Raw genomic sequence first — 12,545 nt, forward strand, 5'->3', positions numbered from 1 at the left:
ATTAGGTTAAGTGAAATAATTCAGTCTCAAAGGTACAGCATTATTTCTCTTATATTATGCACTTACTGGGTGTAATTCAGAATGGTATGGAGTGGAATTGAAGTTGCTAGGAGGGTGGTAAAAGGGGAGATTGGGGATCATTGTTTAGTGGGTATAGAGCCACAGTTTGGGAAGATGAAAAATGTCTTGGACATGGAACGTGACAAGAGTTGCAAAGCAATGAAAATAGACATACAACTACTCAATTATACTCTTAAATATGGTTGGTTAAAAATGGCCTGATTTTTGTGATGTAGATTTTACCACAATTAAAAATTAAACAAAACTTTCTGGGGCGAACTTGACCCCAAGATTTCAAATGTCTGACCATGTTTCAAGTTTCATGCAAGATGATGGGAATAGAAAGAAGAGAGCTATAAGTTCCCTTATTTCTGTATATATTTTTTAGGATATAAAGGGAAATTTAATATGTCAAAGTCTTATGGCTACAGGCATAAATTGTTATTAATCAATGATTATTGATTACTTAAAGTAATTGTTTGCTGGATGTGTCTTTTTCAATGGAGTCTTAGTTCCAGTGCTGAGGGAAGACAGAGAGAAAGGAAAAGTTCAAACTCCCTTTTCTGGTTTTCAGTTTTGTTTTAAATAGATTATTTAAAAAAATTTTAAGACTATGATCTGCAATCTTGTTGATATTCATGTTTCAGGAATCTAAGAGCATGATCAGGGGATGAGGGTGCCTACATTTCTGTCCCCATCTCTCACCCTCCCCTACTCTCACCTTTCCACTTAGCAAACTCAGTTCTATAGGTAGACCCTCAGGTTCTGTTATCATTGACCTTTTTTTAAAAAAAATTATTTTATAATTTAGTTCACAATATTTGATTACATTTAATATTCAAACACCAATCCCACCACCATAACACCTTCCCACCACTAAATTCGGGATGTTTCCATCCCAAGCCCCAATACGTGTCCCAAAACACAAACAAAAGAATATATTTTGTGTTGTCTGTTATGAACAACTTCTGAACATGCTTACAAGTGTTCATATAGAAAACAGTGTGAAGATTGTTCTATTTTGGCAGGAGCCATTATGACATTCTATAGGATATTACATAGCACTGTAGCAATGTCCTCCCATTGTTCATCAATTTGCTCGAGCAGGCATCAGTAACGTCTCCATTGTGAGACTTGCTGTTACTGTTTTTGACACATCGAATATTCCATGAGCAACTTGCCAGGCTTTGCCGTGCAGGTGGGATACTCTTGGTAGCTTGCCAGGCTCCCTGAGAGGGGTGGAAGAATTGAACCTGGGCCAGCTGCATGCAAGGCAAACGCCCTACCTGCTGTGCTATCGCTCCAGCCCATATACATATATATATACATATATATATATATATATATTTCCCTCTATGATTGGTTGTCTACTGTCTGAACCCCATCAACTATGGTGTGGCAACTATGGAAAATGGGTAGGGAGTGTCTTGTGATATGTCTTGTGATGTCTGGGGTGCCAAGTGAAAACAGCCGGGCTTGGAGTCAGTGGCATGGCTATGGGGGGGGCCTCATTTTATACTCCCTTCTGGGAGAAGCAGCTGTGGGATCTGGAGGATGGTGGCTGAGGAGATTATCTGGTGCCTGCAGGAGGTGGCTTATGGGAGTGACCCCTGGGTCCCTGGAGACTGGGGGAAACAGGAGAGGGGAAAAAAATCTCTCCTGGGTCCCATTGAGTCCAGAGTTTAAGGCCACAAAGTTCCACAATACCTGGGTTCTGTGGGACTTCACTCAGGTGTGAGGCTCGACCCAAGCATGTAGAAAGTGACCTGGAGCATGGCGGCAGTCAGCTGCTGGGGCTCAGTCCCTTGGGGGCAGGGAGCCCCTCTCTAGGGCACCCTAAGTAAAAACAGCCTGGCGTGGAGTCCGGTAGCATGGCTATGGGGGCCTCATTTTATGCTCTGACTTTTTTTTTGTAAGTAGTTGTGATACTACACATTAAATGCATAGTGTAATCCTTTGAGAGTATTAAAATATACTGATACCCACAACAACTCCCAGAGGCCTGATTATATTGGTTGAGGTGAAGGTGCCCTCTGTCAGAATTGTCAGAAGCTCCCTTGATGATTCTGCTGTGCAGGAATTTAACAGGATGTACATTTTGTCTTATGAACAAGTTTCCTTGCAATTGACTCCCAAAATATTCAGTCTGATGGCCTATGAACAATACTCATTACAGACTTTACCGGCTATTCTTGACCATTTCTAATTAGCATGCAGCACAATGATGTTTATGCATATCATTAAGTTGTCAGATTAACTTCCTTGTAAGTTTTGGTTGTTTTCAACATTTCATTATTAAACTCTGTTCTTGGATGCTCCAGGGAATTAGAGTATCTGCATATATTTAGAAGAGGTAGAAAGCAGGGTTTGTTGAGAGCATGAAATAACAGTAAATGTGATTAAATTGAATTACAACTGTTCTTAGTTCCACGGGCAGTAAGGTAAGAGAGTTGACAGGAAAGAGTCCTGCTTGTTTTCTGATTACCCATGGCCTGACCTTTTCTTTCCATGCTTGTTTCCATGGACTTGTGAGCCTATTAAGGCTTACTTTTCTTGTTGATTTATCACTAAGAAAAATTTGGGAAAGCTAAAATTAGATGTTTACCCTGTTTCTTATCTGTTGTTTCTTAGCTGACAGACATTTTCCACATCAACTCCTGTCTCTGTTCCCAGGATTGGTCAACTAGAAGAATTTTGGATGTCCTTTAGCATTCTTAATTTTGTTGCGTTCCTACCCTTTTAGGCACGATACTAAATTTTTTTTTGTAAAAGTATGAAGAAGTCTAGTTATGTCCTTGAAAGTCACAATCTCTTTGGGGAGATTAAAATAATATTGCAGTCTTGTATTCCGGGAACACAGGAAAGGCAAGGGTGGCGGGGGTGGGAGGGGGATGCTACATTTTTAGGAGTTTTGCGAAAGGGCCTTCCCAAGTACAGAAGGCAGGCCTTAAGCCTCACTTTCAGAGCTGATCCAAATCAAGGGTTTTAAGTTGCTGGGAAGACGCGGACTTATACCAGCAATCGCCATACAGTATGTAATGTAGTGTAAGAGTCGGGTTCTCTTCTCTATGCTTGCTTTAAACTGTCAACTCATTCGATTCTCACAGAAGTCCTATGACCTGTGGACTGTATTTATTGCTGTGAGAACAGATTAACTGGGGCTTTAGGGTTCCACAGATAATAACTAGCAGAATTGGGAATCAACTGTGACATTCTCAGTCCAGCTACTGTGCCCTTACAAGTATGCTTCACAATGTGCTTTTTATTTATGTCTATGAAATCAAGCTATGGAAACAGGCTCACAAGAAATCCCTGTAGATACGAAAGAAGGTAGTGGCTGCTGGCCCCTGCTTTTGGGCAAAGATCCTTAGGCAAAGAAGATTGCAAGAGACATTCTTCATCTGACAAAACAAACTGTGAGAACACCACTAATAAGCGGACCCGAGGAGGAAGATTGAGGGCCCAGCAGAACAAGAACTGTCAGTGGACTTTGACAAATTAAACTTCCTGAAGCAATTTAGAGGACAAGAATTTATAGCTGCAGAGAATGTTGATTATGTCAGTTAGGGATATTAAAGGATTTCAAGAGATTGCTAATGCTGCCACTGACAAGCTTGTATTCAAGACCCAGCCTTATGGGAAGAACTTTGAACTGAGTAGAGGGTCTTGGCTGTGTCTGTTTTTATTTTGCTTTGTGATTTCCAGAACTTTTTCCATTCCATTATTCCCCTCCTCATGTCATATATGCAGTAACTGATCACTGCCAACCACTATTCATGTTGCCATTTACTAAGTATTTACTAGTACTTTATTTTAGTGAATGAGCATAATACACTGTGAAGAAGGTATGATTTCTAGGCTCTAGTCCGAGAGGAGAAAACAGATTCAGAAAAGTTAAGTGAATTGTCACACAGCTAGGAAATGACAGAGTTGGGATTTGAAACTAGGATTTCAGACCCCAAAGCTATACATATATTATTTCTTATGTATTTATTTATTTATTTACTTACTTACTTACTTACTTGAGTCTTGTGCCACACCCAGGGTGCTCAGGACTTACTCCAGGCTCTGCACTCAAGGATCACTCCTGTCGGGTGTGGATGACCATATGGGGTGCCAGGGATCAAACTGGGGTCAGGCAAGAGCAAGGCCAACACCCTCCCCCACTGTGCTATTGTTCTGACCCCACGTATTATTTTAAAATAACTTTTTAATTGTCTACAAATTATAAAGTGAACATATAAATTATAAAGTGAACATATTACTCAACAACAGATTGAGGAATAAAACATTGTCAGCACCTCCAAAGTCTCGCCTGCTCACTTCCAATCTCTACTCATTGTTTGCTCAAAGTCGGCTGCTAGCTGCACTGGTATTGCAAGAGAGGGACAGACATAGAATGATTGCACTCATTTGTGGAATATAAAGTAACATAATATCAGACTAACACCCAAGGACAGTAGACACAAGGGCCAGGAACATTGATCCATGTTTGGAAGCCTGCTTCATGAGCTGGGGGAGAAGGCAGCTGGGATAGAGAAGGGATCACTAAGTCAGTGATGGTTGGAGGGATTGCTCGGGATGGGAGATGTGTGCTGAACGTAGATAAAGGACCAAATGTGATAGCCTCTCAGTATTTATATTGCAAGTTATCATGCCCCAAAGTAAGAGAGAATAAGAAGGAAATTGTCTGCCATAGAGAAAGGGGATTGGATGGGGTGGGGATGGCTGGAGAGATACTTGGGACATTGGTGGTGGAAAATGTGGAGGCACAGGTGTTTAATCATTGTATGAATGAAATTCAATCATGAAAGCTTTGTAAGGATCTCACAGTGATTCAAGTTTATATGTACTTGAATATATGTATTTATATGTATAAAGCAGCCAAAAAAAAAAGGATCCCAGTATTTTTGTTCTTTTCCAACATTCGGTTAGCCATTTTTCATTCTCAGAACTTTTTATTTTGTTCTGCTTTTTTGATTTTTGGCCACTGAACTCCAGGCTCTCTGCTCAGGAATTATTCCTGGCTTTTCTTGAGGGACCGTATGTGGTGCTTCGAAAGGCACCAGGATTTGGGCTGCATATATGTAAATAGCTTTAACCACTGTAAACTTCCCCTGATCCCCCATTTTTGGGCATTAGTACGGCTACACAGATTTTAGAATTAGTTTGTCAATTTTATAAAAAAGATTCTTTGCAACTCAGTGGAATTTGAGTGATCCTGATCAATTTGAATTGAACTAAAAATTCACAGTCTTTGAGTCAAAAATCTGGTATGTGCCTTGATTCATTCAGATTTTCTTTAATTTCTCTTAATAGTACCACAGTAGCTGGTTGTTGTTGATTTTTTCATGTTTTCAACTGATAATATATTATTATTTTTAGTTACTTGATGCTGGACTATAGAAATACAGTTGAATAATTTTAGTGATGATAATCAGTAAGATTACTTAAATTCCTTGTTAACTTTGATAGTAATCTTTTCTCTTTTTTTCTTTGCTCTGCTCTCAGTGATCATTCCTGGAAGGAATTGGGGATTTACACAGATTGCCAGGAATTGAACCTAGGTGGCCACACTCAATGCAAGCACTCTACTTGCTGCACTCTCTAGCCCTGAAAAATTTCTTTTTAATCTAAACTTGTTAATTTACTCAGATTTATGATTCAAGGTCAAAATGAAGTGTCCCACTTCTGCTGTCTTAAAGGAAGTTTTAGATACATGACTATGTGATACAAAATCCTATTTTTGCTTTGTTGTATAAATATCTTTTTTCATCAGATTAAGAAAAGTCCCTCCTCCTGAGTTGAGCTCTTTATAAAAGTTAAGAACTCTAAGTAGGTGTGCAGTTTGATTGAATTCCTTCTTGTGGTCAGAGTCCTAGTACAGAGTGAAGGCATCTATCTTGCAGTGACTGACCCCTGTGCATTACTGTGCAGCTCTGGATGGCAGCGAGCACTGCTGAGGAGCCTTCAGTAACCCCCCAGTATAGGACTGCAGGCCATGAGCAACCTCACCACCTCAGGTCCAAACACAGAACCACCAGCCCAGTTGGGGTGAGGGGACCCCTGGCTGTGAGGGAACCCCTGGCCTCCTGAGCACTGTGGGGAGGGGTACCCTGAACCACCCCAAGTACTTTCTTTTATAATATAAGAATTGAGTTTTTCTCCCCTCCTCCCATAAGGTTAATTACATTGATTTTTAGCTTGAATTATAATACTTACCTCTCATACTTATTTTTGAGTTTGACTTTTACATCATCATGAGGAATATTAATTTTGAATTACCTTTCTTGTAATGTAGGTTTTGGCATCAGGCTTTCCCAGAACTATGAAATATTTGGGTAAAAGACTTTTTAATTTTTTAGTAAAATAACACATAGCATTAACAATATTTTCTTTAATACATCGAATACTTAGTAATCATGTCATCTGGATCTGTATTTTTTTGTAAGGTAGTTTTTATTTAATTTTTGCTTTGCCAATTCAACTTGCATTTTTGGAGTTAGATTTGGTATGCTTGATGCTTCAAAGAGTTTTTTATTCCATATAAAATTTTTAAATATTTTAAAATATCATAAGATTTCTTTTTGCATATATATAATATATAATTATTTTTTCTTATTTTCAAAGTTGTTATTTAAACTGTTTTTCAAAGTTGTTATTTAAACATTTTTCTACTTTCTTGTCAGGGATTTATCCATTCTATTTATTTTTCAAATAAATTATTTTGGACAATGATGTTTCTCTTCTTTGAATGTTTTTTCATTTCTTTTTCTGTAACTTTGTTTTTTCTTTTTTTGTTGTTTTCTTTTGAGTTTTGGGTTACACCCGGGAGTGCACAGGGTTTATTCCTGGCTCTGATCTCAGGAGTTACTCCTGGCGGTGCTCAGGGGACCATATGGGATGCAGGGAATCGAACCCGGGTTGGCCGAGTGCAAGGCAAACGCCCTACCCACTGTACTATCACTCCAGCCCCTTCTTTTCTTTTTTAAACTTTTCCTTTTTTAAATTTTTCTTTCCCTTTATAGTTACCTTTCTTTTTCTTGGTCTTTGAATTGGTACAAAACAAAGACATTTGTAATCTTTCTTCTATTCTGTTATAGCTACTTAAAGCTATACATTTTTCTTTAGAATTGACTTCACTGTTTTCACAAGTTTGAAATTGTTCTGGTTATTTATTCAATAAATCTGACTTCCTGTTTGATGTATTTTTTAATCAAAGGGCTATTTAGAAGTTCTTGCTCGATAGCCAACAATTTGAAAAATTTCTGAATACTTTTTCAGTTTTGACTTCTAGTTTATACCTACTGTACTCAATAAATATAATCTGTCTTATTCTGTCCTGTGAAATTGAGATTTGCTTTTCATGGTCCACTATATGGTCAGTTTTCATGTACACTCGAAAAGAATGTATATTCTGAATTTGTTGAATACAGTCTTTCAAACTATTAATGGTATAAAGAGAGATGCAATATTTGAGGTGTATATCCTGTTCTGAGCACTGAGGATGAAGTCTTAAGAAAGAAGGAAATTTTATACAAGACTTCTTCTGTTTCCTTTATCTAGCTTAATGATCCATAGATAAGATAAATGAAGGAAGCATCATCTATGAAATTTTACATTGTGTTTGAAAACTTTCTATGTAGAAAAAAAATCACCAATTGTTAAATAATAAATCTAGTCTGAATTAAAGAAATAAACATGAAAAAATCCTATTAAAATAGTGCTGAATTTGAGCAAATAAATTGTGCAGTCAAAAATATTGTGCAGATATCTTTACTGAGCTTAAATGGCAATTTTTTTCCAGTTCAGTAGTTCTATGATTTGTATATATGTTAATTAAATATTTGAATTTTTGGTAATGAACTCTGGGAAATTATTTTGAGCTACTTCTTTCTCTGAAAAAAAAAAGGCATGTGGACAAATGAACCTTGGATTTGGAGAAAGCTGTGAGGCAGGAATATAAATCTGTCTAATCGAGACATACTAAGAATGAAAACCTATAAACCCAAGTAAACTACCACCATAAGCCCCCTCATGGCATGAAAGCTAAGGACCCCCAAGGGAGCTAATTTACTCATCTCAGAAGAGGTACTCAAAAGAGTGAAAGTAGCTCAGACTTCACACTGCATACTTAGGCTTGTTTGTTTGGTTTTGGGGCCATCCCTGCAGTGCTCAGATCGACTCCTGGCTCTGTGCTCAGGGATCATTCATGGCAGGTTCAAGGGATATTGGGGAAGGCATAATGTAGTGCTGGAAACTGAACCCTGGTCAGGCACGTGCAATCAAGTGCCTTACCTGCTGTATTATCTCTCTGGCCCTTACAGACAAAGGTTTAAGAAATAAGTTGTTTCTTATCTTTTGGTTGACTATGCTATACAATAGGAATAGTAATTATCTTTCACAATGGGAATGAGGATTAAATAAGATATAAAATAACTAGTACCACAGTGCTATCTGTGCTTGTGTGGATACAGTGAATACTGTGTCTTAGTCTCTTGAATATTCCTCTTTGTATCTGTCATATGCACATGTTTTTCATCTAGAAATCATGTAATCTGTAATGCATCTAGGCTTCCTGAGAGTTCTACATTTGTAACCTTATCAGGAGTAGTAAGGGTAGTAATAATTACCATAATCATAGGAATGTTCAGAAATGTTTCTTCAGCTTTTATATGTAAAATGTGATAATTGCAAGGGGAAGACATTTAGTGGACTAGAAAAAAAAAGCAGAAATGTGAATCTGAAGAGCAAAATATGGATCTTCATTATAACTAACATTTCTTTTGTTATTCCAGTGAGAAGAAGCTCATTACCGATGCCCTTAATAAAAATCAGTTTCTGAAGAGGCTAGATCCTCAGCAGATCAAAGACATGGTGGAATGCATGTATGGAAGAAATTACCAGCAAGGGAGTTACATTATTAAGCAAGGAGAACCAGGAAACCATATTTTTGTACTGGCAGGTAGGTTTTAGATTTTTTTCCAATACTCATACAACAAATGTTTTGCTAATATTTTTTGTGAACATTTATAAAAACACAGAATATTTTGTCCTATTTGTTGAAAATGTAACAGAACAAGCTATGAAATCGTAACATGATTGATTCAATCACAGTGATTTTTTTTTTACTGTTTACTGAATGCTTTCTACATGTCATTTTGAGCACTTAATAGATCTCATTTCATCTCACCAACTCTGTTGGACTAGGGTTGTTATCTCCATGTTACTATTATTTCTAAGAAGTTAAGTAACTTAACCAAGACCACACAGCATCTGATGGTAGAGGCAGATGCAGATCTTGGCAATCTTACTCAGGAGCTACACTTTGAATCATGGTATCATTATTCAACAGCTAGCAAAAATATTTATATTCAGTGTACTGCTGCTTATGTTGACACATTTTTAGGTAGTTGATCCAGGGGAAAAGAAAAAAAAGTTATTTGGAGGGTTCTGCAAAGTATTTTGGCTACATACACAAATATTCATAAAATAAATATCATTATAATATTTGATAAATTTTATAAATGCAGGTATTAAAGATATGATTTAGGTATGTTTAATCAATAGACAAATAGAAAATTTTGAGATTATAGGCTAGAGAGATAGCTCACTGAAAATGTTTACACATTGGAACAGTCTCCAATGCTTAGCTAGCCAAAGGATTTATTTTTCAAATTTGAATATTTTATAGAACTGCTCCTTCCCTCTCCCCACAAATTTTACATATTGAAGCAAGAAGTTATTTGAAAAAGACTTGCTTATGGTTATTGAGTCTCTTGTCAAATTTTTTAATTGCCTCAATTTGTTGAGTCTTACTGGAAATGGTTGACTAGACAGACTGTTCCCTGAGAAATGCTATAATCTCTGTTTGGTATTGTAGTTCCTGATGGCCTAAGCAAAACCTAGATGATCCTTGTTTTCTTTTGGGCAGAAGTCACCTGTCGAAACAAATTAAACAACACTCTAGGTACAGCATATAAGAAATTGCTTTCACATACTGATTTTCTAAACTTTTAGGTTTTGTAATTATTGGTTGCTGATAGCTGATATACATCTTTTCTATTTTCAAGAAATTTTTCTACCGAAGAAGTCAATTATAATCCTGATTTAGTAACCTTCAAGAGCAGTTTTTTTCTTCTTTCTATGCTTCACTTCTGCTTTAGCAACAATAGAATATTCTGGTAGGAGAAGATAGGTCATAAAGTCAATAAATATTTATGGAGTCTGCTAGGAAAGGATGAGACACTGATGCCAGGCTATTTTGTTCCTTGCCAGTAACTCTGATGAAAGGCTCAGGGAGAGAAGTGTTTGAACTCAAGTCAGCATCAATACAGCCATTGAAATGAAGGCGAGAGCACACAGCAAAATGAAAATTGAACACTTCTTGCTTGAATTAATTATGGCATTATTTAAGGACTATATTGCTTGATTTAAAAAAGGAGCAAATTTACTTGTTAAGTAAAATCTTACTCATAAAATCGTCTTACTAGCAAATAGTAAAAGCATAATTAGCTTAAGCTTTTGGTATTTCACATAATTCTTCAGTTTTGTTCAAATTCTGTGGTCCAACATCATTAGGAAATAAAACACTTGAAATGTATTAAGATCCATGATATACACTTCATAGACTCAGTAAGTGATTTTCATGAAATAAAATATAGTTGTAATGAGAAATTATTAAATTGACATCTCATCTGTAGTACTTGGAGTTGAAACAGAGCTTATTTTTTACTAGATATAACTAGAATTCTGCCAGGGTATGTGTCTTTTCTGTTTCATTCACTCTCACGCTATCTCTCTGGCAGCTGGCCCAGTTTCTGGGATAAATAGGCACTTAAATCAGATTTGTTGAGTGAATGGATGGATAGAATTGACTCAGCAGCACAGTGCTGAATTAGAAAAAGAAACGCTGGGTAAAGATAAAAGCTGGGTAAGGAAACGTAAATGACCACGTTCTCTTATCTCCTGTCTAGAAATATAGGACATTTTTGTCTATGATTTTCATTAGGTAAGGTTTTATTTGCATTTCTTTGAAGGGAAAGAAAAATCTTCCAGAGCAAAAGGAATTGTGAAGTGGCTGTCTAAATGTATGTCTGTCCTTCCCCTCATCCTTTGGCCTAGATGAAGATTTGTGTAAAACATGCTTCTTTTTTTATATAGAGCTTTATTTATTTGGAGCAGTTTTAGGTTTACAAGAAAATTGAAAGAAGGAACAGATTTCCCAAATATCTCCTGCCCCCACATATCTGGAGCCTCCTCCATTTATCCACATTACTCATCTGAATGGGACACTTTTTTTTTTTTAAACCAAGTATCAACCTACATTAACACATTGTAATCACCCAAAGGCTATATTTAGTGTTCTGCATACTATGGGATATTTTTTCCTGCTGTTTTAAAGTTTTTTGGTTTTGAGGTCACACCTGGCTGTGCTCAGGTCTTACTCCTGGCTCCGTGTTCAGGAATCAGGGACCATATTGAGTACAGCCCAGGTCAGCCGCATGCAAGGGCAGCACCTTCCGTGCTACACTCTCTCTCCGGCCATCGCATACTATAGAATTATAGGTTTGGACAAATGCATAATGGCATATCTTTTTAATATCCTACACATCATGGTGGGCTGGAACGATAGCACAGCAGGTGGGACGATTGACTTATATGCGGCCAATCCAGGTTCGATTCCTCCACCCCTCTCAGAGAGCCTGGCAAGCTACTGAGAGTATCCTGCCCACACGGCAAAGCCTGGCAAGCTACCCATGGCGTATTCAATATGCCAAAAACAGTTACAACAAGTCTCACAATGGAGACGTTACTGGTGCCTGCTCAAGCAAATCGATGAACAACAGGAGGACAGTGCTTCAGGGCAGTGCAGTGCTACACATCATGGTATTTTCAGTTGCCCTAAAAATCTTGGGTGTTCCAGAATAAGGGTATGTTCAGTAGAGGAGCTCTTGATTTGCGTGGTGGAAGTTCTAGGTTGTTCTAGCACAGCTGGCACCCCCCAGGCAGCTGTGAATGGTCTTTTTTTGTCTCTGTATTTCCTCTTTTTCAGAATGTTATCTGGATAGCCTTTTCAGATTTCTTTCACTTAGTGCTAAACCTTTATGGTTTCTTCATGCCTTTTTATGGCCTTTTTATGTCATCAATTCTCTTTAGTACTAATATTCTGTTACCTAGAGAGATTATGTATACATTTGTCTACTGAAAGAAATTTTAGTTATTTCAAAGTTTTAGGCTTTTATTTTAGGGGAACTGGTAACTCTTTAGTAGTGCTGGAGACCATTGGGGCGACACCCAGTACTGCTTAGGAGGCCACATAGAGTGAAGTGTTGAACTCAGGGACCTCCATTCCAGCCCTGTGAGCTAACCACCACTCCACCCCCGTTTTGACACTTATGAATTAATCGACTGTGAATATCCATGTGCAGGCTTTTGTGTAGAGCTAAGTTTTTAACTCCTTTGAATAAATGCTAATAAACTTA

At 37.5% G+C, this 12,545-nt stretch overlaps 1 protein-coding gene across 1 annotated transcript in view; it reads left to right on the forward strand.

Annotated features, from left to right (window-relative positions):
- PRKG2 (protein kinase cGMP-dependent 2) overlaps positions 1–12,545 on the forward strand; it is a 109,662-nt gene that overhangs the window by 21,111 nt on the left and 76,006 nt on the right. The window contains exon 3 of the mRNA XM_056111288.1: positions 8,859–9,025. Coding sequence (XP_055967263.1) covers positions 8,859–9,025 — 167 coding nt within the window. The remainder of the gene's footprint in view (positions 1–8,858; positions 9,026–12,545) is intronic.

The sequence above is a fragment of the Sorex fumeus genome, unplaced genomic scaffold, assembly GCF_029834395.1.
Source record: "Sorex fumeus unplaced genomic scaffold, SorFum_2.1 ptg000013l, whole genome shotgun sequence".
In the NCBI taxonomy this organism is placed as follows: domain Eukaryota; kingdom Metazoa; phylum Chordata; class Mammalia; order Eulipotyphla; family Soricidae; genus Sorex; species Sorex fumeus.